The 27,779-nt window shown below is 48.5% G+C and overlaps 1 protein-coding gene across 4 annotated transcripts in view; it reads left to right on the top strand.

Annotated features, from left to right (window-relative positions):
• Mapkapk3 (MAPK activated protein kinase 3) overlaps positions 1-17,101 on the top strand; it is a 29,118-nt gene extending 12,017 nt beyond the window's left edge. For 3 of the 4 annotated variants that reach the window (XM_047565048.1, XM_047565046.1, XM_047565049.1), the window contains 9 exons: positions 8,458-8,597; positions 9,815-9,879; positions 10,305-10,384; positions 12,233-12,356; positions 13,658-13,733; positions 14,087-14,211; positions 14,637-14,722; positions 15,019-15,099; positions 15,747-17,101. In XM_047565048.1, coding sequence (XP_047421004.1) covers positions 8,458-8,597; positions 9,815-9,879; positions 10,305-10,384; positions 12,233-12,356; positions 13,658-13,733; positions 14,087-14,211; positions 14,637-14,722; positions 15,019-15,099; positions 15,747-15,899 — 930 coding nt within the window. In that variant the 3' untranslated portion in view covers positions 15,900-17,101. Of the gene's footprint in view, positions 1-3,372; positions 3,429-8,457; positions 8,598-9,814; positions 9,880-10,304; positions 10,385-12,232; positions 12,357-13,657; positions 13,734-14,086; positions 14,212-14,636; positions 14,723-15,018; positions 15,100-15,746 lie in introns of all 4 variants that reach the window. The other variant, XM_047565047.1, reaches the window with a different exon arrangement.
• The last annotated feature ends 10,678 nt before the right edge of the window (positions 17,102-27,779 follow it).

Below are 27,779 nucleotides of genomic sequence, written 5' to 3'. Positions count from 1 at the left end.
AGCTACCAAGTAGCAGAACCTGGTCTGGACCCAGGGTTGTGAGGCCAAGCTCTGGGAAGGGTGCTTTTTATTTTCCCCAGGCTGGTGTTGTGGGGACCAGTGCCTACTCCAAACCTTGCAATTGTGTGGAAAGGGGATAAAGCATCTGTGTGCATTGTCCCCACTGCCTAGGAGCTGACAGATGGGATTCAGGTCTTGGCATACTACCCAGCTGTATGACTTTGGACAAGTAACATAACCTTTCAGAAAGTCAGTTTCTCCACAGATAAAAGGGTGCTGCTTGTTCTTGGGATATTGTGAGCACTGTGTGAGGTAGTATCAGCACAGCACTAGCTGAGCACCAGGGAACAGTTGCTGTGAAGGGGACATTAACACATCATTCCCTGTGCACTCAGCTAGGGCCTGGGCATTTGGGGTCATTGGTATCATGTGAGCTGAACTCTCTGGAATTATGTGTCCGAGGAGGAGGAGTAAATAGACAGAGTGAGATGAAGGACAGGCTGTGGTCAGAACTTAATGAAGCACAGTCTGATGTGGCGTGAGGCCAACTAATCCATAGCTGCAAAATTGGTTCCATTAGCTCTCTTAATGAGCTACAAAAGCTGGGAAAATTAGTGTGTGAGAGAATAATGGCACATGTCTGAGTCTCTAATTTGAAACTGTGGCTAAAAAGTTAGATTTGACACTGCTATCATCTCTACAAATAGCACTGGCCCTCTTGGGGGAACATAGGGTGGGGTTTGGTTCTGGCTTTATAAGGTTAGTGCTGAGGCCTTCAGAGGGCAATACCTGCTTCTGAACCTGAACTTAGGGTCAACCCCATCCCTGACATCTGCCCCTAGAGCAGAGACTGAGGTCCATGCTCTCAATGGGCAAAGCAACCTGCAAAGGGTCACACTGGTTGGCTAGGGGCCAAGGCCAAGTGTGTTACTAACCCTCACAGATGCTGGCAGTACAAGGCAGGGGTGATTGAAACAGCTGGATGAGAAATGAATCCCATTATTTCAGGGATGTCTTATAAAAATGGAGATGTTTCTCCATGGGAGAACAAATCCAAATAATCACAGAATTGGGAGCCAGAATGGATTTCAGAGATGGCTGAACTGAAAACTGTTGTCAAGGAGGGAGTATGATAGTGTGTTTTTGTTTTTTGTTTGTTATCCACAGCTTCACCCTGTAGAGAATAGGGTTTCCCTACAATGAAAACAGCATGAGTCAAAAACCTATATTTTCCTATAATACTCTGTTTAGTTCTGCTGCCTGAGTGTTTGGTGTTGAGCATGTGTGCTGTGGTTTAATCAACAACTGGGAATGCAGTTCTTCCACTTTCCTGCCTGCCCTGGCCCAAGGTCGGGACAAGACCCCAGAGATTAAAGAGAAAGTATTGGAGGTACACAGCAGTCCTTGTCATCATCTCCCAAGGTGGAAATTCTACTTAAACTTTCTGGCACAAACATCCCAAGAAAGTAAAGAATCTGGTAGTTATCTCAATATTCTGGCAGGTGTGTCAGGCTAGTGCCATGTGCTGGCCTCAGTCTTTGTGTGGGATTCCATATTAGATATGTTCATTTGAATCTTCCTGTATCTTTTGCAAAATTGCTGTTGAAGATGATGCAAAATGTTAGACTTTTCCTTTTCCTTTTCATGTAAGATTTGATGGTAAATCCCTTTTAGAATTTGCTCTTAGAAAAATTTAGCGAATGTCTGTGAATCTCTGATAAAAGCAGTAGAGTCTACCTGGTTTCCTTCTTTGCCAAGACTTCCAGGAAGCTCAGAATTAAAATATGTCTTTGTGTATAGTTATGAACTTAAGTGAGTTTCCAGTAAATTTTATGTTCTTCATTTTGAAGAGAATATGATGGCATTTTTAAAAATTTGGCTTCTATCATGCTTTGGAATTATAGAATGCTTGAAATCCTGTTGTCGATAAATGAGGCAGAGGTTGGGGATGTAGCTCAGTGCTAGAGCACTTGCCTAGCATGCATGAGGCCCTGGGTTCAATCCCTAGTACTTCAAAAATAATAAATAAAATACACAGGGCATATAGAAATAATGAGGCTTGGAGTTCCTCATGGAGCAGTGAGAAGAGTCAGATCCCTGGCATCCAGGAGGTTCCCTTTGCTGTGGGGCTGATGTCTCTCAGGTTGTGGGTTGGTATGAAATCTAGGTTTCATCTTTTTCATTTGTTACTGCTTCATTGATGGGAGAGATTACAAGTCAGCTCTCTTCCTCTGGAAAGAGTGGGTGTTCTGGCTAGAGCCATAAAGCAGCCAGGCCAGGGTTGTAGGTTAATTGACTGAGGGTGTGGAGGTTGGGGTTTTGGTTGCAGGGGTGTTGGGGGACAGCTGCTTGTCCAGGCTGGTAGTCTTGATGCCTTCTGTGTGTGAGGCAAATGGAGATACTATGAACACTTTTACTTGAGAAGAGCCTTACCCTTGGATAAGCTGAATGGGGATGCTGGATGTGTGGGTGGATCTGGGTAGGTGGCCCTTCCTGGGATGGGAGAAGGCTGGAGAACTTTGGAGGCTGGTTCCCAAGGCTGTGTCTTTAGAGATGTTGTAAACATCCCTGCCCCTCTTCATGCTTTAGGAAGACAGACTGAGTGCATTCCCAGATGTGGGCAATGATAGGTGTTGGGCCCTGCAGTGGAGATGGGACCTTAGGTAGAGAGAAAATTTCTGAATGAAGATGTCCATGCTTGGTCATTATCCTAGGCAAGACTGTCACAGGGTGAGTTGTGGCAGAAAAAGACCCTCAGTCTTTCTTGGGCTCTTCCTGGTGGCCAGTTCTCTGCTAGGCACTTTGGAGAAATAGAAAACACTGGAAGAATAACGGATGAATGAGTCCCACTCTCTGGGAGTTCAAAGTTAATATTACAGAGGCTAGAGACATATGCACGTGCAAGAGCCCACCCCCACCCCACATTTTCCATACACTGCACTCACCCCTACACATGCATATAGTCATGCACACACACCCCCATGTCATGTACATGCATGCGCCCCATACCTCTATGTATTTACATACCTATTCACACATTTATTTTAGAACAGGTTTCCCAAGTCTTGTGCAAGCTGTGGCTTTAGCCAGTGCCTCTCCAACTCGGGGCCACCCACTCTTCTCATCTGCCCTTGGGGAGGAGTTGTCTGGATTCTCTCTCAAAAGTTCTGTTCTCCTCCCTCTTCAGCCTTGCCATATTGCAGCAGGGGGGCCCCAGGGCAATGACTTCATTTTTCTGAGCCTCTGTTTCCTCAATCTGCAAATTGGGGCTAATGGTCCCCACCCTGCTTGCCTCACAGGGTGGCACCAAGCAATCTCAAAAGATAAAGGACAGCAGAGTGTTTTGTAAACTGCAAATTGTTTTCCAAACAGGCAAATGCTGCTGTTGTTTTCCCAGCTCTGGAACTCAAGAATTCCTCCGCCCTCAAGTAAGCCCTATCCTTGGGTGGGAAGGGATATAGTGTGGAGGTGGTGAGGGGTCCTGGCTGTTCTGAGGCCACCATTCCAACTGGTGATGCTAAAGGGGCATGAGCAAGTATCCGTAGGGCACAGCCCAGTCTGCTCTCAATTTTTGTTGGGGCTTGCTGGCTGGTGAGGTCAATAGGAGTCTTGCCACTTGGCTCCCAGCTCTAGGGATGGATGAGAGGATTTGGCAAAGGAGAGTGAGGGAAGAAGGTAAGGTGGAAACCACTACATCAAACTGTATACAAACCCATTGAGCTTCAGTGGGGTCCTACTCCTTAACTATAGCCAGGAGCCCAGTTGCTTAGGAGAAAGTCAGAGTTCTGCCTCCCAGACAAGTGTGTGTGTGTGTGTGTGTGTGTGTGTGTGTGTGTGTGTGTGTACCTATTAGGCACAGCTAGAGCTGTGGCACTTCCCAGGTGCCATCACAGATTCTCCATCTTTGGTGGACCTTCAGGAAGCTCACGGAACATAGGATAAGAGTGAGGTAAGGGCAGGGATCTATTAGTTTGTCATAAGCCTGTTCTCTCATCTTCTTGTACTCCCAGATGTAACTGGGGGTCAAGACATTATTGTCCCTTTGTTACTGCTCTTCTCCCACTTCCATCTAGCCCAAGCCCTGCAGTTTCACACTGGGGAAACAGAGGCCCAGAGAGGAAAAGGGACTGGCCCAAGGTTATACTGAGAATAGGGGAAGAACCTGGGCCTCCTGGGCTTTGGCCTTGGGCCCATTACCATATCTGAAAAGGTGGAGCTTTTGCTGGGGGATGCTTTTTAGGAAGTCTGGTGTGGAGTCATGTACCTGAATGAATGAGGTCAACTTGAGGCAGGCACCTCATGGACTAGAGCAGCCCTGATGGGCCCTTGGGAAGAAGAGGTAAAGTCTGGTTCAGCAGAGAGAGCGGATGAGGTACAGGCTGCTTGGGCAGTGGAGAACAAGTTTGGCCAGGATGTCATGTCGCCAATTTGTTGGGCCTGCCTGGCTCCTCCTCTGTTTAGTCTTACCCTGTCCTCATGATGCATTGTGCGTGTGTCTTCTCCCCATCTCTACTTTATGGTTTTGGTCATTAAATCTACAAATGTTATCTGAGCCAGTGCTCTGTGCCATATCCTGCACCTGAGGACTGGGATCCAGAGGTTGTTAGGCAGACTGACCCTACCCTGTGGGCCCACAGTCTAATGTGAAAGACAGCTAGGTGCCAGCCTGACTGGGGAAACAGCTGTGTGATCAGGCACCAGTTTCTTCTTCTCTCTGTACCTCAATTTCCCATCTAAAAAATTAGTAATAACAAAAATCCTTTCCTCCTAATATTTGAAAAGTGCTCTGAGCAGAGCCATGTGCATTGAAAGTACAATATCTGTATGGGGTGTTTGTTTAAAGAGTTATCAAAGGAACACACTAATTGTAGGTTGTCAGCAAGTGTTACACTGCAGGTAGAAAGGGTGGTGACCTGGGAGCTGGGAATGTTTTCTGTCTTGATGGGGGTGTGGATCCTGGGTGTGTGCAATGGTCAAAGCTCATTGAACTGCACCTGTGAGCCTTGTGCCTTTTACTATATGTAAATTATCCTCAATAAACAAACAGAAACTATAGAGATAGAAAAGTAAAGGGTGAAGGGAGTGTGAGGGATCCTTGAGGTCATTTTTAGACAAGGCAGTTAAAGAGAGCATCTGGACATGAGAGGAATCCTGGAGAAGGAGGAGGAAGAGGAAGAAGAGGAGGAAGTAAAGGAAGGAGGAGGCCACAGCAGCCCTGGGTATGGTGAAGAAAGATGAGGAAACTGAGGCTCTAAGAGATTTGGAGCTATTTTCAGGGCCAACCTGAGGGGTTAGGAGTATTAGCCCAGGGAATTTCTTAGCAGCTAGGCCTGAATAGGCCCAGGTTCAGGACTCTGCCCTTGTGGGTTCCCCTGCAGAGACCAGAGGAAGCCTTGTGTTTTCTAGTGGCAGCCCTCTCTCTGTCCTTGTGCCCATTTTCATGATCTTAGCACTTGAGAAAAACCATTTAATTCATGGGGAAAAATGGGTTCCTAAATATGAACTGAGCAAAGGATGGGGCTTTGAGAAGCTCTAATGCAGGGATACTTTACCTGCTCTTCCACTTCAGCATACACAGGTGCAGACCCAGCTCTGACGCTCTCTGCTCCCTCTGTGGCCATGCTCCACCCTCCACCCTTTCCTCCTCTCTCCCTCCCATACCTCCTGTCTCCCAGGAGGAGACACTAGCCCATCCATCTATCATTTGTTTGCCCAGGAACCCAGGGTTTCTTGCTGTGCTCCAGTCAGGAAACCCCAGGTTCAAGCTGCTCCCAGTCTGGCCAGAGGAACTGAGGCAAAACATTAGGAGGACTTTCCAGAGGCAGAAATATCTGAACTGACTCCAGAAGGTCTCTCAAAAAGATGGAGTTGACCCCTTAGAGAATGAGATAAGATTAGAATTCATGAGGCAGAGACTTACAGGGGCATAGACATAGAGGCTTGAGAGTGTTTGGGCCTGTTTGGGAACACCTGGGTCAGGATTCTGGCCAGAACAAAAGGTGTTTTGGGGGCCAGGGATAGCAGGAAATGAGGTGGAAAAGAAAAGAAACAGATGCCAGGGGAAAAGGTGTTGTTTATCTGGAGGACATGGGAAAGGGTCTATGTCCATAGCTGGGGTCAAAGGTAGTAGCTCCAGAGGTGTAAGAGGGGCTAGAGGGGGAGAGACACTGTCTAGACATACCACCTTGAATGTGCCCAATTTTGTCTGATCTCAGAAGCTAAGTAGGGTTGGGCAAGGTTAGTACATGGTTAGATGGGAGATGGGGAGAAAGGACTGAGGATCCCACCAAAAAACATTCCAGCTGTGGGCTTAAGGGTCTATTAAAGAAGAGAGAGAGGATTCTGGTGTGGGGGTGATATACCAGAAGGTAGACAAAGTGAGGAGGGGTACAGGAGCCAGCCTGAAAGTCCTGATAGAAGATGTCAGGTTAGGCTGGAGAGCAGGGACAGAGGGTAGAGGACAGGGGGAGATGATATGAGGAGGGTTAGAAGGCAAAGGGGAAATGGGGCTCAGGGAGGGAGAATGGCTCATCTTGTGTCCTGTGACAAATAACTAGAATAGACCTGGCTGAAGCCCATCAGTACACAGTAGAGGTGGACTGGTGTGGTGATGGGGGTGGCTGAGCCCTCCGCCCCCAGCACACAGAGCAAGAAGCCGGTGCTTGGGCACTGTGCAGGTGTAGACCTCAGAGTTACTCTGGAAGGCATAGGACATGGTGTCAGGCCAGGAGCTTTGGGCCACAGCAGCCCCAACACTCTCTCCCACCCTGGTCTGAGTAATGGAGCAGGATGCTGAGCAGTACTGATCTGAGCTCTGGTCTTGAGTGTCAGTCCTGGTCCACAGCCCTCCCCTGTTAGGAAATAAAATGTGGCTAGACTTTGTATAAGCAAGTCTGTTGGGGGATGGCTATCCTTGCTCTCCCCACCCCTGGGCCCTCTCCCCCTGAATGCTGACTTCTTCCCCTCAAGCATGGCTACTTAGGGGCTTTGCTCATTTTCAGATGATCAGCCTTAGGGTTGGCAGTTGCAATCTAGGACTGAATTAACCTGAAGGAGGATCCTGACACCCACCCACCTAATGCCTGCCTTGCTGTGGTGCATCTTATGGGGAAGACTCTGTTATTACTGTATTTTACAGAGTTGTGGGCTGTGGCTTATAACTGCAGGCTTGCCTAAGGTCATACCAAGTCATTGGAGGTATTCAATCCCAAACCAACATCCCACTCCACCCAGCTATCATCTCCCTCAACTAGGGTTCTCCTTGTCCTCAGTCTCTACCCCTGGGTTCTGTAGGCATTAAATGAGGGTGGGGCCTAGGCAACCAGGTGACCTTGCAGTGACCCCCATCTCTCTAGCAGTGAGAATGGCATTGTCCCTCCTCCCACTAACCTGGCCCAGCAGCTCCCAGGGAGGCTACAAAGTTACCTTGGAAGTCAGAGACTGACGGGAAGGTCATGACCAAGCAACTCATTTTAGAAGCACTTTTCTTGATAGTGACAGTTTTATTCCTGCACCCACTCCTGGAGAATTTGAAGTCTTAATTACCTTCTCTCCTGCAGGAGTGTGGCCTTGTCTCCCTCCACCTGGTGCTGGATCCCAGGTATAGACTGACTGACACTGGCCTCAGTTTCTCCCACAGGAAGGCTCCCTTTGGATCCAGCAACCTCCTGGTCAGGCTGGGGCCTTTGGGAAGATTTGCTCATCAGAGCAGCTTACTCCTCATCCTCCACCAGCCTTTCTCCAGCACCCTGCATTGTCACACACAGGTGCTGAATGAGGGAGCACGGGGGAGTTGCCAAGAGCCTGCCATTGCCACATGTCATCCTGCACTCTTTACATGCACAATTTCCAATCCTGACCTGGGAAATGTGGCAACTCTGTCATTCCTGTTGTAAAAATGAAGCTCAAGGGATGTGTAGTCACTAGTTTGGGATACCATAGCTGATATAACTACAAAACTACAAAACTCACTTAATTTCCACTGCATTTGTTGCACTCCAAAAAGGAAGTAGGGTCTGGGGTTGTGGCTAAGTGGTAGAGCACTTGCCTAGCACATTTGAAACACTGGGTTTGAACCCCAGAACCACATAAAAAAAACTAAATAAGCAAAATAAAGGGATTGTGTCCCTCTACAACTGAAAGTATTAAAAAAAAAAAAAAAAAAAGAGGGATGGGAAGCAGGGGCTTCTCTGGTCTCTGAGACCCTCTAGCTTGCCAGCTACCTTGTGGATCCCTTAGAGTTATTAGCTAAGCTGCTTGCACCCAGGGCTGGCCATCAGTCCAGAGGCTCACTAGACCACAGGGCAGGGAAACCTGGATATGAATCTGCATTCTGCCCCTCAGAGAGCAGAGTGTGACCTGGGAGGTTACGGGTCTCTCTGAGCTTATATGTCCTTATCTACAAGGTGAAGACTATGGGCTGTGGACCTGATACTCTCTGTGCTCACCTACCTACAGCTCCTGTATGACAGCCCTAAGGCACGGCAGGAAGTGGACCACCACTGGCAAGCCTCAGGTGGCCCCCATATCGTGTGCATCCTGGACGTGTATGAGAACATGCATCATGGCAAGCGCTGCCTCCTCATTGTCATGGAATGGTATGCTGGTATCCCTCCTGAAAGCCCCTTTTGTATCACTTTGTCCCCAGGCTCACTACCATTCTTTTAGGACTTTTTCTGTTCTTCAGAAAGCAGCTCTGGGTGCCACCAAAGTACCTGAGGGGTAGTAAAGTGGGCAGTTGCAGGGCCTGCCATGAGTTATGGAGCTGGCCACCAGGGCATTTCCTGAAGGGTGGGAAAGATTATAGCTGTCATATGGCCTTTCTGGGTGTGGTTTGAACTCTGTGAGGAGGGCTTGAAGAGCCATTAGAGAAGACTGCTATACTCTGAACATGTACAGGTAGGGAGATGTGGGGAAGATGGGGATATACTCAGTCCCCTCAGCTTTCTCCTTCCTGGGTCTGTGCTGCCATGGTCCCACTAGATCTTGAGTGTTCAATTTCAAGACCAGAAGCCAGTGGCTGCCTTCATCCTGGACTTCTTCCACTAGCACTGTGGTTTAGCCCCAGCCTTCCATAGACCCTGGGTCCCATGTCTGGGCCTCAGTTCCTCTGTCTGCCTTTCAAAAATTCTTCCCTGAATAGGTTAGCCAACTCTTCAGATTAGGGGTTCAGATCCTGGGTCTTCCACCCACTGGCCATGGGGTTGTGGGTAGCTGCCAATCTTTCTGAATCTCTGTAACTCACATGTGAAATGTGGAGGAAGATCTTAATGTAGTAACCTTGACTCTGTTCAAAGTGCCCCGTGTGTATTGCACATTCAGTTTTTATGACTCTGTGAAGTTGATGCTATTTTTCTTGTTTTACAAAAGTAATAGGTGATGTACAAAGAGGTGAAGGAACAAACCAAGGGTCATACATAAGTGCACATGAAGGAACCCAGGACACAACACACAGTAGGCACTTAGAGAACAGTGGGTCACGATGATGATAACATCTTGTTCTACATTTGGGGAAACTGCAACTTGGATGGGGTTAGAGCTGCCTGAGACCTCATAGCCATGTAGCACCACTGGGAACACAGGGGCTTCTGGGCAGGGATATGAGACCATTACCTTCTCTTAGTTCTATGAGTTCAGATCAATTTGCTCATACTGATAGCCCATATGTGCCAGATACCCCAGGGCACAGGAGGCTAATAGTGTCTGTTCACCAGGGGAGTAGCAGTAGAGTCTGGGGCCTAGACTTCTGATCCAGGGCAGAGGCAGAGTTATGCCCAGTTTCCCCCTCTGTGCTCACAGTGAACTTCTCTTACAGCATGGAAGGTGGTGAATTGTTCAGCAGGATTCAGGAGCGTGGTGACCAGGCTTTTACTGAGAGAGGTACGTGCAGGCAGTTGGACCAGTGTCAGGGAGTCAGGATGAGAGGGCTGCATCAGAACTGCTGCATGATCTCTGTCTTCCCAGTAGAACAAGAGAGGGTGGGACAGAATGACCTTTCCCCCCAAGGGATTCTATGACTCTGTGACACTTTTGGAGGTGGACTTGGGATGGAGGCCTCAGAGCCTCTTCATGCTAACTTGTAGTTGAGCTGGGAAGAGGTAGCCTAGACCTGAGGAAAGAGGCACAAGTGGACTGGGAGCATCCTTGAAAGAAAATTGGGGTATCTGAGGTTGGGGTTCAGGATAAAGTTCGCCATCCTGTGCTGGCCTAGTATACCATGCCCAGGAGGAATGATAGGATAAGGGCCCCCAGGTGACCTGACCTTTGACTGGCATCACTTACCCTGAAACTCCCTGTGTCTGCAGAGGCTGCAGAGATAATGCGGGATATCGGCACTGCCATCCAGTTCCTGCACAGTCAGAATATTGCCCACAGAGATGTCAAGGTGAGGCTCTAGGACCCAGGCTGGAGGACAAGAGAAGGAGGAACTATCCCATTCCACAATTCCCAATGGCTCCCAGCACCCACTGGATGGTGACCAAGTTCCTTGGTCATCATTCCACAAATGAGCTCCTTGGCCCAGACTGCTTTTCTGTGTCTCTTCTCTGATGGTTCCTGCAAACTCATTCTGCTCTTGCTAGAAGGATCTCCTTGTTTCCTTCAAATACTGCATCATCCCAATAGTAAAAAGAATAACTGACTGCCTGCCTCCAGCCAGTAGGCTCTGACAAGCATCTCGTTTAATCCTTACCCAGTCCTGTGAGATAGGGGCCATTACCCATTTTATGGATGAACAAACCAAGGCTCAGAGAGAGAGGAGGCTGTGCAATTGCTGCACTAGGACTCACTCATTTGTTCATCCACTATCTCAGCAAGAAATTTTTTGACCATACAATGGTCAGGAGGCCTCAGGCAAGGCCTGCCTGATGCTACTGCGTTTTCTAGGAAGTCATAGTCATACTTTCAGTAGATTAGGACCTCAAACACTAGCATTTCAACAGAAAGATGCTGGCCACGAGGTGTGGGGGAGGAATACAGGGAGTCCCAGTTCTTGGGCCTACCTGCCTTCCCAGTGGATAGGCTTGAAAGATATTATGGAAGCTCAGTGCTCTAAATTTCCTCTCCGGGGAGGACTGAGTCTTCCAGGCAGCCCTACATGTGCACACATAAACATGCATGTGCAAGCTACCATCAGAGCAGAGTTTGTTCCTCTTGGGCCCTCTACCCCAAATCTGGAGCATTACCCACCTTGACTTATTTCTTCCTAAGACTAAGCAGAGATGAGTGGAGGAACCAATTGCTGCATTGGTCTTTCCTCTGGTTGAGTGCTGCCAATTCATATTTATCCTGAGATTCAGGGTACATATGGAGCCACAATAGACCACCTTGTGACCCCTAGCTGCTGCTCTGCTTCTTCTTCTTCTTCTGCTTCTTTTTCTTCTTCTTCTTCTTCTTCTTCTTCTTCTTCTTCTTCTTCTTCTTCTTCTTCTTCTTCTTCTTCTTCTTCTTCTTCTTTTTCCGCTTAAGGGGAGAAATGCCTTCTGCAGAGCAGATGCCTTTCTATATGCTAAATCTGCTTCTCTGCTTTTATCCCAGTCCAAGGTCAAGTTGTCTCAAAAGGAACTTGAAAAATAGCTCCCACTGGCTCCATATCAGAGCTCTGTCCAATTCCCTATCCTACCCAAGCTAGCTTGGGAATCACTGCTCCTTGGCATGGGCCTACATCCTGTCCATTCATTAAAAGCCAGCTTCAGGGCTACCTTTTCCTTGTAGTCCTCCCTACTTCCCCCATCTGTCAGGCCTGTCTGGGCTTCACGACTGGGAAGGTTTGCATCAGTACAGCTCCTGGGGTCTGATCAGTCCGGGGGGGCGGAGCAGGCTCCTCCTCTGAGTAGCCTCAGGTAGGTTTGGCCTGCTGTCCTTGAAGGTTTCCTTCCAGGCTGGATGTGAGACATATGCTTGGCAACACTGGCTCACCAGCAATCTGCCTTTTCCCATACCCTGATTGTGGTAATTTATGGCAGCCTCACCAATTCAGGATCAGAAGTTCCTGCCCCTAGGCTATGGCACTTGGTCATTCAAAGTCTTGACTAAGAACCTGACTCACTTTCCCCACCTCTGTCACCTTGACTCTTATGGGGTCCATGTTGTTGATGGCCAATGGCCAAGTCTATTCATGAGATGAACCTGATTCCTCCTATGTTGAGAGGGAGGGAGTATTTCTAAAGACAACCTTGAGGATCTGTCTCTACCTGGTACCTAACCCCACACACATTTTCTCTTCCTGGACTAGCCTGAAAACTTGCTCTATACGTCCAAGGAGAAAGATGCTGTGCTTAAGCTCACTGACTTCGGCTTTGCCAAGGAGACCACCCAAAATGCCCTGCAGACACCCTGTTACACTCCCTATTATGTGGGTGAGTCCTTGGGACATGTTCGGTACCTCCCTACTCCCACCATACACTGCTGTGATAGGTGGCATCCAGTGGAGTGTGGAAACCAAAGGGTTAACTCATAGCGAGGAGGGAGGGGAAGAACTGTCTGCATGGAGGCGGGTGATGTGGGGGGCCGGAGGCTGCAAAAATATTCTCCCAAACTTCAGCTTCTGCTTTTGAAAATAGATCCAGGAAAATTCTGGCTGTGGCCTGTGAGCTGAATGACATCACAGCAGCTCTAAATATATATGTGATAAAAGGCTGCCATCAGCTCGGGACAGAGCCCAACTGCGGTTGTTTTTCTCTGTTTTTTGTCTTCCTGGGATTCATATTTCAGAAAGTGGGCAGGACTTTTCTCCTCCATTAGAGGAATACAGGATGCCAGTCACCTGCCTTGCAGGAAAGGGTCTCTTTAATTAGGACCTGGGTGGGTCCTGGGGGTATGCACATACTCATGTTTCCTGCAAAACTCTGAGCTTCTCCCAGATCTGGAAAGAACCCTGCTGCAAGTGCCCCTTACCTGAAAGTGGGGTGCCAACAGGGACTCTTTTCCTCAGGAGACATCTTCTGGGAGGGCAGCTGAAGGGGCAGGAAGCCCCCTGAGACAACCAAAATGGTGAACCCAGAGTGCTCTACCACTGAGCTAATCCCCAGCCCGTTTTATTTTTTATTTTGGGACATTGCTTTACAAGTTGCTGAGGTTGACCTCCAACTTGTGATCCTGCTACCTCAGCCTCCTGAGGAGCTGGGATACTGGTGTGCACCATCACACTTAAAACTTCTGCATTATTTTAACTTAGAAATCTTCTGGCCTGCTGACTTCATTGCACAAATGGGAAGACTTAGGTCCCTTGGATTGGCAGCCAAGCTGATGGTGTGATACAGAGCCCTATCTGTGGCTCCTCCTTTCCTGTGACCTAGGCTGTATATTCAGGGAGGCAAGGGACACAGGGCAGCAGGAGGTCTGAGGCTCTCTTGCCTGTGGCAGGACCAAGCTCTGGACTGTTTTTTCCCTCTGTCCTCCCTCGCCAGGGTTGAGACTAGCAAAGGAGCCCAAAGGAGCTAGGGGTTGTCTAAAAGCAGTTATTCTTTTTCCCTAGAAGCTATTTCTCCTCCCCTAACTTCATGTACATGCCGCCTTCCCAGAAGGTGTCAGACACCTGTCTGCTCTCCCCACCTCCCAGCCTGGGCATCTGTTCCTTACCTTTCCCAGGCTTCAGGCTCCTGCCTGGACCCCAAGACCCTTGGGGCTGAGAACCCTCTTATGTCCTATGCCCTGGCAGCCCCTGAGGTCCTGGGCCCAGAGAAGTATGACAAGTCATGTGACATGTGGTCCCTGGGAGTCATCATGTATATTCTGTGAGTATCATCCCCAACCCTGTCTCAACCTCTTGTTCTCACGCCACCATTTACCTTTAGTACTGCTTTTGCTCCCTATCTGCCATGTCCACAGTATAGGGCTCATGTATGTCACCCCTTGGGCAAACTGTCCTTCCCTTCTGGCCATGGGATACCATTCCTTCAGGCTGCCTGAGAGTGTCTCCATGCCAAGGACTGATGATATTCCTGGGATGTGCCTGGGAGTCCAGAGAGCCAGTATTATTGCCATGGTGTCTAACTGCCTGTCTCCCAGTTAGGGGCTTGGGGTAGAGAATGGGTCTGTCCTGTCTTTGACCCCATCCTTGTGCCAAATGACTTCCTCCCTCTCTCAGCTTGTGTGGCTTTCCACCCTTCTACTCCAACACGGGCCAGGCCATCTCCCCAGGGATGAAGAGAAGGATTCGCCTGGGCCAGTATGGCTTCCCCAATCCTGAGTGGTCAGAGGTCTCTGAGGATGGTGAGTGAGCTCCTCTGTCCCACCATGACCCCTGCAGCCTTCATTTTAGACAAATGACCTGTTTTTATGGTGTCAAACTGACCTGTGTTCCCCACTTGCTCCACACTGTGCGATCCTAGGCAAATCACCTAACCTTTTGGAACCTTAGTTTCTGCATCTGCCAAATTAATTAATAACCTGCTTCCTCAAAACCCCTTATAACTTCAAGTCTCTTCATATACCGCAAACATATCTGTGTTGTATTAGTTATCTGTTGCTGCTTAACAAATTATCCTGAACATTTAGTGGCTTAAAACAAGAAATAGTGGTTAGCTCACTGTTTTGTGGGTTAGGAAAGTGGGACCACACACAGCTCTGGCCTGACATGTGGGGAGGAGTGGGGAACTGCAATCTCACCACTCTCCTCTCTTCCCTGGCCCCCCTAGCCAAGCAGCTGATCCGCCTGCTGCTGAAGACAGACCCCACAGAGAGACTAACTATCACACAGTTCATGAACCATCCCTGGATCAACGTGAGTACTACTTCTCCCACAGAGGGCAGGGTGTCAAGCTGGAGTATGGCAGCCTGGCAAGAGGGTGGGAAGTGGCTCTGGAGACCCGGGTGCAGGGCTATAATGGGCCCTTACACACAGATGTTTGCTACTATCCCACCTACAGCCTAGCTTAGCCATTGCCCCAGTGAGGGTCCTTTACCTCTCTGAGCCTTGGTTTCTCTCAACCTGAGATTGGGAGAGGGGGTAAAAGGGGGCAGCCAGTACTGTTCCACATGCTCCTAGGCTCTAATCCATGGACTTGGGACTCCTTCTAGCAATCAATGGTGGTGCCACAGACCCCACTCCACACAGCCCGAGTGCTGCAAGAGGACAAAGACCACTGGGATGAAGTCAAGGTGGGTAGATCCTGCCTCAGTCTTCCCGAAGTTTCCATGGTGATAGCTCCCTAGAGTCAGTGTTTGGCTCTTTCCCCATGCCTGGATCACAGTACCCTTGGCACTCCACACTTTGGACTGTACTACCTCATTCAGGGTGGTGCTCCTGGCTCACTCCCTTTGTGAAGGGAAACTTTGGACCAGTGGCTCAGTGGAATGGTTTGGGGTCCAAGCTTTGATTATAACCTCCATTATGACCTACAACATTTGGGAGGGTAGTCATTCTTGTTTCAGGTTCAGCAGAGGCCAGGTTTGATCATATGGGATAGCAGTCAGAGCCCTGGGACACGCATGGCATGATCTCCAGGCCCCAGTGTCCTGGGTACCAAGTGAGGTGGTATTCTCTGTAGGCCTGTGGTTCTGAGCAAGTGGCACTGGATTACTTCTCTGTCCCTCTGTGGTCCAAGGATGTCACTACTATTCTGTGCTCTAGTAGGTAAACTCAGTGTCCTTAGCAAAGAACTATAAGGAGGATTATGTGACACAGTGGGTGCTGGGGCAACACAGTCTGTCACTGAAGTTATTAAGGAGCTGCCAAGATGGGAGGGTGACAGCTTCAAAGGTCAGTATATTCTGTCCTTTTCATTCTTCATGCTGTCTGTTCTTAGGAGGAGATGACCAGTGCCCTGGCCACCATGCGGGTGGACTATGACCAGGTGAAGATCAAAGACCTGAAGACCTCTAATAACCGGCTCCTCAACAAGCGGAGAAAAAAGCAGGCAGGCAGCACCTCATCGTCACAGGGCTGCAACAATCAGTAGCTCTTGGGTCTTTGGAGGAGTCAGGTTTCTCAGCCTGGGTGACAGGATTATGTTGTGCTGAAGCTCTGGCCAGGAGGGCCCAGGGTCATTCTTTTAACAAAAGTATCATTTTTCATTTTAATTTGTCACTTGGAAATTCAGAATGGAGGACCCTGACCCAAAACCTCCTTCAGAGCCCCAGATCAGGCTCAGTTTCTAGAAAAGACCAGGGTCTAGGGGATAGGGAGTCACCTCTGTACCTTTGGCCAGGGTTGCCAAATGAGGCTGTATCTGTCCCACCCAAGGCATGGCTTTAGCCTTCTAGGTCACTGGGAGTTGTGGCTGGACTTCCTTTCTTCCTTGGAGACACTATGTAGGGTAGGCAGATGGGCTTGGCCTTGAGAAAGGCATCTGGCCATTGGTTGTCATGGTGACCAAGGACACAGACTCAGTCTGTGAATACTGAGTGAATGAGAAAGAGAGGAAGGAGGGGTAATTGAGGGCCTACCTTTGCCTTCTTGGGGAGGCTGGTCTCTTGTTCTCTGGCCTGCCCCTATCAGGCTGCCCCTTCTTTGATCTCCCTGACACTGCTGGGCCCAGCCTGCTGCCTTCCTGGCTGGTGCATCCCTGACTTGCTGCAGCTCAATCCTGGATGGCACCCAGAGCTATCTCCACAAGGAGTTCCTGGGCCTTGCCATCCTGCCACTACCCACTACACAAAGGGTTATTTCTCATTTCAGCTGAAGGTAGGGGGTATCTTCAGCCCTTTTCTATTTTGGAAAATGTCACTGTGACAAGACCCCCCTACCCTCACCTGCATACCAGATCCCAGGTAGGAAAGCTCCTCTCTGTTAACACCAGGGATTATCTTTTGGTGTATGTTTATGAGATAGGATGCTCCCATTATCCAGGGTCCCTTTCTGACTCTAGGTCAGACCTGAGGTGGAGGGCTGCTGAGCCATGCTCAGAAGGTGTGGTCCTGGCTTCAGCCTGAGTTGGAGCAGAGAGTCCTTCCTGGGTGATCCAGGCTTACCCTGCCCAATCCTGCCAAGTGTAGCCTCAAGGTGCTGAGTGCTTGATATGGGGCCTGACAAGTGCCTAACAGCCTAGTTCCTGGTTCCTGGCCTCTATCTCACTGGCTGGGAAACTCTAGACCATGTCAGCTAAGACAATGCTGCTGGGTTTTATATCCACATGTTAATAAATACTGTTTTGACATTTTCTCCTGGTTCCTAGGCTTCTCTTTGTCTACATGGGTGGAAAGAAGTGACCTAAGGTCTGTTGCTCAGCCCTACTAGTGATTTCTGTCCAGCTGAAGAGGGTGCCTCTGGCCTGGTAAACATGCCAAGCTGACTCTTAGAGACACTGTGGCCTCACTAGGCGTGGGAAGGTCAGAGGGGCTGAGGGATGGCAGCTGACACATGCCCCCAGCTCTGTGCCGCCCCTGTGCACTGTGTGTGTGACACCCACCCCCGTCCCTACATGTGCCAACTTCTGCCCACAGTGGCCACCCCCAGCTGTGTGCCAGTCTGCTGAAGGGCGGGCAGAGTGCCTGCTGTAGCGCTGAGCTATTTTCAGAAGCTGCCAGATTTCATTTGGCAGCAAGAATATCGGAGAGGGGAGGGGACAGGATGCTGGAAGACTGTCTTTTCACTACTGCAGTAAGAAAGCACCCCTCACCCCTCAGGAACCCTTGCGGGCAGCCTCAAGGGGGCCCTCAATGTGGCATTTCTCCCCCAGCTTCAATCTTGAAACCTCCCAGTTTTCTAAGAGCTCATCTGGCTCAGGCAGCACTCCTTCCTCCGCCCCCACTTCCCTCAGGGCTTGGAGGAGGGCGCAGAGATATTAGAAGGCAAGGGACAGGCAAGCACTCCAGAAATATTCTGCTGTTTTCCAGCCTGGTGACCTTGGACAAGTCCAATTCTTCCATTTCCTCAACTGTGTGCTGGAGAGGAGAGTGCCCACCTCATGGTGTCATCTGGGGGATTTGGGTAGATGATATGTGTGAAGTACTTAGGAGGTACCTGATAAATGGCTTATGCCCAAACCCCATTAGCCACCCCAGTACCTTAGCCATCAGGAAGGAGAGAAGTACCTAGAGTTGTCTGAGAGAAAAACAATCCTGCCTCAAATCTACCCTTGGGACTTCCCATCCAGAAAATCAGGCCTCCACTCATGGACCTTCAGGCCTGGGCTTCAAAGGTGGGTGGGCAGATGAATTATTTGAGAGTTCCTGTGGAGCCTGTGGTTCAGGCTAACCCTCCTAGCATACTCTTTGAGTATGTCAAAATGCTGGCCAGATGCAAAGTTACATATATAGTCCATCTAGTGACAAAGCTGCAGAGGTACAGATGGACTCCCTCACTGCTCCTCAGCACCCATTGTGCCTGGGACTTGATGCTGGGTACAAGAAAAGCAGCTGTGGAAGCTGTAGACAGGGTTCTCACCTCAAGGAGTTTACATTCCTGATGGAGAGGGATAAAACATTACACGAATATGTGTCAAATCATGGCCTTGATGTGGTCTATGAAGGAAGGACATGGCTTTCAGAGAAAAGGTGTCATGGGGAAATCTAAACCAAAAGAGATTTGAAGCACTTCAGAGACTAGGACATGTGCTGATAGGTTACAGAATTGGAGGCAGAACAGCTGAGACCAGGGCCTCAGGGACAGAGAGACTATGCTCTAGGGCTCTGTCGGTCCTTTAGCTCTGTAGTCTATACTCCTTCCAGGGGCTGGCCTTGAGCTCCACTGCACTAGTCTTATCCACAGGCAAGAACACATCTGCAGAAGTCTTGTAGGGGCTGCATCTGCTCAGGTGTCCACACCTGAGGACAGGGAAGGATTCTTATTGATCACACTTAGCCTGTTGCTATTGTGGGGAAGGGAGAATGTCCCCTTTTCTGTTGTAGAGATAGTCAGCAGGGGAAAGGATAGAAGGATTGCCCCTTTATATTCCATGTCTTCTGGGCCACTTCCAAGAGCCCAAGAGGACTGTGACCCAGGGACAAGCCCAGACCAGGGCCTGCCTCCCTGATCTCTGGCATTAGATATAGTTCTTACAAGCCTGGACAGGGAGGTTGAATGCCATGTCAAGTCACACTCCTTGTTGGGACTCAGTATAACATCTGTGAAATGGGAACAAATCTCTGATAACCAACTGGTATCAGGTGAGCCAAACCAAGGTAGCCACACATTCACATCAGCTAATCTAAACACACAGGCATTTGCAGATTCTCCATAGTGGCTTTCCAGGGAGCTTTCACTAAAGGAAACTTTCGTGTGTGTGTGTGTGTGTGTGTGTGTGTGTGTGTGTGTGTGTATAGAAAGAGGAAAGGTGGTGGTGGGTGGTGTGTGTGTGTGTGTGGGAGAGAGAGAGAGAGAGAGAGAGAGAGAGAGAGAGAGAGAGAGAGAGAGAGAGAGAGAGAGATCACCCCTGATTCTGTCCTCAGAACCTGGTGCTGGCTGGCCTCCAGCAGCCTGGCTCATTGCTATTCTATACCAGCCCCTCTCTGCCCTCGTCCTCATTTCAGCCCCTTCACTGCAGCATCAGAATTGAGCCTCAAAATGCAGCCTGCTGCAGTCTCTACAGGGGTCTCTGTTTTCAGGCCTGCTTAAAACTCTCTCTCCTGCAGGCATGGGGAGGAGGGTGGTACAGCAGGCCCTATGTGGCTGTTTCTCCAGACCTGGTTGCCTTGGGCTGAGCCTCCTTATTCCTACTGGGTCCTCGCAGCTGCTCTCAAGTCTGGAAGGGTAAAAATCTTCCTTTTGTCCATTGGACAACCAGCGTGCTTAGCCCTTAGAAGCAAGATCAGCATGCAGGAAGCCCTTCTCCTATCCTGTGTGAGGGGTAGAGTAGGGTATTTAGAGCCAGGAGATCTGAGTTTTGCTTTACCTGAGGCCTCGGTCAAGTCTGTTCTCATCTTTGAGGCATTCTGTCAGTGAGATAAGGTAATGATTAAATGGTATCGGATTTTCCAGCACTCTTGGCAGACATGTTACCACAAGATGATGAATTGTGAAGAATATTCTGTGGTTTCAGACAGTTCATGTACTTTGTTAGGCCTCAGTTTTACTACCTCTTCAATGGGAATATCCCTCACAAAGGTGGGATGGGGTTGCAATGGAGAAGGGGAGGAGGTGGTCAAGCCCAAAGACTTTGGTCACCAGAATCTACTAGGTGATGTGTCCAGCTGCCTAGCACTCTGCCAGTTCCACCCTCTGTTTTCTGTGACCAGGAGAAAGTGACTCAAGGGCACTAGCTTCCTGGAGCTCAGAGAATCTGGTGGCCAGCAAGTCAGGTTAATTGGGGTGTGGGGCCACCTACTGGTCACTGGGATAAGCATTCAGTGATACCTACTGTGTGCCAGAGCCTGAAAGAGCACTGATGGAACAGAGACCACAACATCATAATAAAGAGCTGCTGTTTACTGAGTGAATTCTATCTGCCTACTGTGCTCGGGCCTTACATGGATCTTCTCACTCAGGCCCCACATTCCCATCTTAGAGAAACTCAGCCCCAAGCTCTTAGCCATGACCCTCTGCCCTAAAGGAGGCTGGAGGAAAGAAATACTACTCTTCGCTGGGGACAATCACAGAAGGCTTCCCAGATGTGGTGACAATGTCAATTCAAAAGGCAAGGCAGATATGAATAGACAAGATTTAAGAAAAGGGCATTATAACTGCCAGGTGAAGGGTGAGGCAAAGTGTTATAACAGGTGAGAGACAACCATGGCAAGGGGCTCTCTCATCTCCTCATCCCCTTCCTGTAAGGAGCCATAGGGGGCACTCAGAGTGAGATGTGGACACCTAGTGGCATCTTCTTGCTCTTAGAGCCCCCAAGGCACTGTCATATGTGGTGCATTCCCTGTTCCCCACACCCACTTCTGCCTCCCCAGAGATATACCCAAATTTGATGCCAGTTTGTCAAACAATCCATCCACCTCCTCTTGCTGCCCTGCCATTTCCAGTTAGCTTGAGTTGGCTGTCAGATTTGGGACCAGGTCTTTTCATGTTGAACTCCCTGAACCCCCAGGATCTAGGGAAGGTATCCTAGGGTCCCCCAACAGATCTATTTTATATATTGGAATTTCTCTTGAGATTTAAGTTGAACAAGAGTTTATGTGATTAAAAAAGTTTATGGACCACTGAACTAGATGTTACCAAAATATATCTCCAATCCAGCAAGGCAGGCACTGTGATCCCCAGGTTACTAATGGGAAACCAAGGCTCAGAGTGACTAAATGGCTTGCTAAGGTCCTTAACTGGGGAAGAAAGGAGGCAGAGCTCTGCCATGGCAAAATGGCTTCCAGGTTGTCCTTTCTCCCATTCCCCCTACCCACAGAGAGTCCAGATTCCGTGGGGACAGGCAGAGAACAGTTTCTTGCACTCTCTCCTGGGCTGCATACAGGGACTAGCAAGGGGAGCAGAGATGACTGGGTGGGCATGACTTGTGTTTCCCTTTCTGGTGGTAAATTCATTTTGGTCAGAGAATATTAGGGTAAAAGAGAGGTAATGGGGATGAGGAGATAGCAGAGAAGGTATTGGGAAGCCTGGTTTTATCCTGCAAAACTGGCCCCTGATGCAGGGACTGTGTGTACAAAGCGGATTATGCCCCCATCTCACTCATGGCCTTGCTCTATGTCCATAGTAAATCAAGAAGCAATCAATTCTCATACCTGGCACAGAGATTCTCAGTGTAGGAATGAGGCAGGCCTCTCAGTCACCTCCTGAAGCAGACTCCTAGTGTGGAGATCTACCCCAACTCAGCCTTCCTTTCAGGTGATGGGACCTTGACTGCTGGGTCACATCTCCTAGACTTGGCTAATGGAGCTGGATGGGAAGGACTTAGAACCCACTGAGGAAGGTAGGTGAGGGTCTGGGCTACTCTGCTCTGGGCCTGACCTGTTGCTGTCACACCTCACAACTCAGGTTTGAGCATTTCATGTGTGCCAGGCAATATCTCACAATAGCCCAATAGCCCTTCAAGGAGAAATTTATGCCCATCTTACAGATGAAGTCATTGAAGTTTGAATGGTACCAGACAAAAGCACCCACATTTCTATGAGTGATATGCGATAGGTTCAGGGTCTAAACTCAGGACCATGGGCTCCACAGTCCCTTCCCTAAGACTGTGGGAAGGGAACTTGACCTCTCCCCTGACCTAGTCTAGTTGGAAGTGTCACAAACCCGCCCTTTCCCTTTACTGATCTTCTGTGTCCTTGGATGCCAGAAAAATGACACTTGTGCTGGGCAGTGCTACATGTCTATAATCCCAGCAATTTAGGAGATTGAGATGGAAGGATTGCAAGTTCAAGGTCAGCCTTAGCAACTTAGTGAGACTCTGTCTCAAAATAAAATAAAGAGGTCTGGGGAATGTGACTGAGTGGTAAAGTGCTCCTGGTTTCAATCCCCAGTACCAAAAAAAGAAAAAAATAGAAGACACTTGGAATGATCTTCCATAGCCTCTGGTCACTGACCCTGGGGAGGGAGTACCCAGCACCTCTCAAGGTTTAAAGTCAGGGTACTTCCTTCAGATGAGACAGATGTTAGGCCTTAGTCACACAACCTGAAGTCCCCTCTTTACTCTACTTTGTCGTGACTTTGGGCAATCCCCTTAATCACTCTGAGTCCATTTCCTTATTAGAACAAGTAGACAGTAATGCCTGTCTCCTGGACTGTGAGACTGTGAAAGATAAAGCATGACATTTGGCACAGCTCCCATCATGTCACAGGTCTCCCAGAATTCACCTCACACAAGAGGTTATGTGGGACATGATGGTATTCAGGAATATGTTGACTCACATGTTAAAGCCTCTCAAAAGGAGATTGATTCCCTGATAGAAGCTGCAATTAGAGGTCCTTTTTGATAGTCACTCATCTGCCTTTGGACCTGTCTCTCTGTGAAGGTCCCTGCCAGGTCAGGGCTTAGTAGGCTGTGTGGTGGGGCTGTAGGGCATATAAGGCCAAGCAGACCCTGCCCCGTGTCAATGAGGCAGGTTCAGAAAACCCCTCCTCACACAGACATAAAAGGGACCAGAGACTTTGGGGCACAAGCCTGGGCAATTCTTCAGCTAGAGAGGAGATAGATGGACTCAGAGTGCCTACTGTGGGTAGGCTTCCTTGTGCTGTTGACTGAGGCAAGTTAAGCAGATGGGATCCTTCTCTAATGATGGAACCCATAACTAAGGAGTGGGGTTACAGATAGGAACAGAAGGATCAGGGAAGTCTTTAAGTGGAGGACACTCTTGAGAACAAATGACAAGAAGTTGGCTATAAGAAGAGGAAGGGCATCCCAGGCAAAGAAAAGCAAGTGCAGGAGTTTCACAGGTCAAAAGTTTTTTGAGAAGCAAATATGCAAATATGAGCACTTCATACTTGGAGAGAGCTGGGCTCTACCAGTCTCCTCTGGAGAAAAGTGAGTAAGTATGTGACTAGCCTTCTGGGACTCCAGGAAATCAAGGCTTTTGCAGGTGCCTTTTTCTAGGCTCTGCCACTGACCACTCAGAAGAGAGTCTGGTCCAGGCTTCACAATAGTTCAGCCAGATGTGAATCCTCACCTGGACCTTGATTCTACAGAGGGAATATAAATTCCTGAAATGGCTTTAACATCTTATTGTTAGCAATAAATTGAACCCACTAAACCATGGATACAAAACTCACTGGGTCTGTTAATATCAGCAAAACCAACAGCCATGTCTGTTTCCACAACAAGATGCCATAAGATATAACTCAACAGTTGAAAATAGGTTCTATAGAGATAGGGCCTGCCCTCTGGGGGTTGATTCCTCTTAGTGAGCTCCATCAACTGGGGTTCAATCTCATTGAAGTTCTGTGAATGCTCCATGGGGTTGGGGGTGAGCGGAAATTCTCAGCAATAGTCACTGACCATAATCTCAGTTATCAAGCCCCTCCTCCCTCCAGCCCATGAGTCAATGGAGGTCTGGAGTCTCGAACTAAGAGTACTAACATGGGACCTCAGAGTGTTCCTCCTGGGACAGCCACCTCTCCTCCCATGTCAACCCTTCAAGGACTGACTCTGGAGTGTTTTCTTCTTTCTGTTACTTTTGATATTGTTTGAGTTTTCTCACACATGACAGCTAGTTCTATGGAGTAAGTCCTTTCTGAAGCTGCCTGGAGGAGATAGGGGCCTAGGGGAAGAGCAGGAAGTCAGTTTCTACCTTCTGAAAGGAAAGTAGTCAGAGATCACTGACTTGCCCAATGTCACACAGGTTAGTAGCTAAAGCTGTGAACAAAACTCTTGAAGACAGTCCAAATTTTAGGGACAGGGGAGGTTGGCATCAGAAATGCAGAGGTCTAAAAGAGTTTATGGGTTTCCACTTGGGGTTTCTGATTTTTCCACTCCAGAGTCCAATTACCTGGAAGAAAAAAATTGTGACTCTTGTGCTGGCGTACTTTCTTACTTCCATGTTGGCCCTCCTGGACTGGCCAAACCCAGCCCTCCAAGGATGGGAATAAATTCTGGAATAGCAAGTCAACCCAAGTGTGGTTCAGAACGGCTTTGAGAGCTGGAATGGGTAGGCAGTTCTAGATAGAATCTGAGAAGGTCAGTGATGGAAAATGCCTTATCACATTTAATTTTGGCTTTATAAATGAGAAAACTGAAGCTTACAAGTCAGCCTCTCAATCTAGACTGCTCCTCCCAACCCCAACATGTAGCCTCCTTGGTCATTGGTTTGGTAACCCTGCATTCCCTGGCCTTAGAGTTCCCTCTCAGATCCTCTGACGTTCACTTTCTTCTGCAGAGGTGTTTTCCATTTTTGCTGATTTCTGGCTAGGACTTTATCAGTGACTGTGCTTGGAGCCTCCACAGATCTTAATTAGGCTTCCTTGGGGCTTCCTTTACAGATAGCTTTTGGTGAGGAGAGCATCATTGTTTGGCACTGAGAGCAAATGTAAGGGGTTCTGCCTGTGGCAAAGGAGAAGGGTATATATGTGGTGAGATGATGCTGGAGGTGCTGGGTTACTGGAACCCTGAGAGCCTGGAGGCCTGAGAGTGGGTCTTTCAGGCCCCATCCCTGATCTGGTTCCAGGGATTGAATCTGAGATCACTGGCTCCTGGGCTGGTTGCTGCTGTTCTACCTGCCACTCTCAGGATTGGTACTGCCCAAAGGCTGGATATACATGAGGGACTTTCTGACTGCACCCTACAGAGATGGAAACATTGTAAATCATGACCTGAATTAGGCTTCTTATTCCCTGCCTGGAGATGTGGCTACTCCTGGTTTTCTGCACCAGGATGTCTTCACAGAATCAGGGCTATTAGGGGTCCTGGGAGGAGAGTGACAGCTTTGCTTGGTCTTAGGACTTGAGGTGGATTTGGAAGGGAGATGGAATTTTGGGAAGGTCTGTGAAGAGAAGATACAGCACATCTATGAGAAGGGTCTTGCTGCATCTGGGATGGGTCTAGATTTGGATGGAAAAATAAATGCCAGGTTGAGTATGTAGACTGCTCTGGAGACAACAGGGAGCCATTAGAGACCCTGGCACTGAAGGGAGGTGATATGTTAAGAGAGTGTTTGGGATAGCTTTACCTGGGATTGACAAAGATGGAGCAGGAGTGGAGGAAATCACCTACCTTCTCTTCTGGCCTCAGGGTAGGCATCTCTTGCCAAAGGTGATTGAAGACTAAAGTTGGATGCTGAGGGACAGACCAGGGCAATTCCCATACAAACCATCAATGGTCTTTGGCACATGTGCACCCTTGATTAGAGTCTCCGTTGATAAGTCTTCCCTGGGATATTTTAAACTAGATCTTGGTGTGTTTTTTAGGCAAGTCTAGACATTATCATGTTGCCAGTCCTCTGGATGCTCCTGAACTGGAACTTCCTGTCCAATGGAAGGAGGGAAGAAATTCACATTATTGACAGAAGGATACAGAAATTCTTGGTTCATGAGGCAGTTCTAAGAGGCAGGTGCTGCCCTTCTCAGTCATTTCACACCCAAGAAACCCTGGTAAACCAAATCTGTTCAGGCAGGCTCCATAATCCCTCTTGGTCCCTTGACTCCAAGGTTTTCTTGGCCATGGACCTCATTAGAACCTCCCTGAGGTCTCCACTTGGAAAACCTGACTCAGACTCTGAGTGATGTTGCTCCACAACTGGGTTTGGATACCTTGGGCCCAGGTGCTACCTGTAGTGGTCTCTCTAGTCAATGTTTGCTAGTGTCAGGAGCTACTTTCAAGAGCTGACATTCGAGAAGCCCTTGGGATCCTCTTTACCTTTGGGTTCTAAACCAAAGCACAAAAACATAGGTTATAACCTGCAAGTGCATGCAGAGAAGAGAAGGTCTTCTCCACTTTCCTCTCCTGTAAAGCTGCCAGACTTGTCTCCATAGAGTGCCATAGTCCTAGGTCTGCCACTGTCCCCTCCAGATTCTGCAGAATTTCTAAGTTCAGCCCTTCCAAGACTGTGGCTGCTGTTCTCCACTGGTATAAAGAAGGGATTTTCAGTGTCAGAAAAGGTATGGAGTTCTGGAGCTGGTTGCTATATGTGATCTTTGTCAAGCTTCTTCCTTTCTTTGAAATCTCAGTTTCCTTATTTTTGAAATGACCACAATGATGCTTACAGGGTTCTGGGGAAGATTCAATTTGAGAACGTGTGAAAAAAACAGAATCTGGGGGTGAGTTGGAAGTTCAAAAGATGAGTTTGGATGAATGGGGTACCTTGGATGTTGGAGTTTGGATGAATGGGGTACAGGGTAGGGAGAGGAAAAGGATCTGCAGAGGAAGTAGCATATGATATGATAGGAGGGTTAGGGCATTTAGGAGTTCAAAGGCTTCTGTGCCCTTCCAAGGTCTCTGTTGTACAAACACTGAGGGTAGTCTGCTGTTTACCTGGAAAAGTTTACAATAGTCAAAAGCTCGAGGTCCAAGGAGCCAGGGACATACACTTTAGGAGGCCAGTGGTCATCCTGAAGGAAGGAGAGAATTCTCTTCTCCAAAGGCTATGACTGTGCTCATGAACTTGAGTCACCCTGCAGCCCTTGAGTGTTGGCTGGGGGTAAGTCCCCTCACCCCCTGCTCCCTAATTAATAGAATGAGAAAGCTTCCCAAGAAAATGATTAATCTTGAGAGCACTGCCTGGTTCCAGGCCTAAAGCCTTCAGCCCTCTGTTCCATTTCCAGACCCTGGCAATCCTGGTTTATATCACCTAGCATAGATCTACCCTCTCCTACTCCTGAGGACCAGATTTCCTGAGCTCAGAAGTCAAGGCCTTGATTGAGCTTCATGAATGCATCAGATCAAATACATGTGGTGTGTTCACAAGTCTGATTTCTTCAACCCCTCTAAGAGGAGGCTACAGAAACATCCAGGTCTTTATTCCCATGGGGAATAGAATTCAGCTTTTCAGGTCTATGATGGGTTCTAAAGACACTTCATAAGTTTGTCCATTGGCCACTGGTATGCTCAACCAAGCAGTTTCCAAAGTTTGTACTTGAGGTATAATTTACATAAAATGAAATCTGAAGTGTAAGCATAGATAAATTTTACCTAAAGCATATATCCTCGTAAACCAGTATCCCAATCGGGATAGAGAAACCCCTCAGTTCCCCATTACTCCTCCTGGACTCAGCAAATATAGATCTGATTTCTATCACCATAGACACATTTTACCTATTCTAGAAGTTCATATAAGTGGAATTTTATAGTATGTAAATATATAGCTTTCTGTGTCTGACTTCTTTTGGAGAAAGAAGTTGTATTAGTAGTTCTTTACTTTGTGTGTGTGTGTGTTGCTGGGAATTGAACCCAGGGCCTGGCACATGCTAGGGCAAGCATTCTGCCACTGAGTTACTTTAAAATTTTTTTATTTTGAGACAGGGTCTTGGTAAATTTTCCAGGCTGATCTCAAATTTGTGATCCTCCTGCCTTAGCCTCCTG

This window comes from Sciurus carolinensis, chromosome 9, assembly GCF_902686445.1.
Source record: "Sciurus carolinensis chromosome 9, mSciCar1.2, whole genome shotgun sequence".
NCBI classification, from domain to species: domain Eukaryota; kingdom Metazoa; phylum Chordata; class Mammalia; order Rodentia; family Sciuridae; genus Sciurus; species Sciurus carolinensis.
Note: the sequence above shows the minus strand (reverse complement) of the source record. Positions and strands in the feature narration are given on the sequence as shown.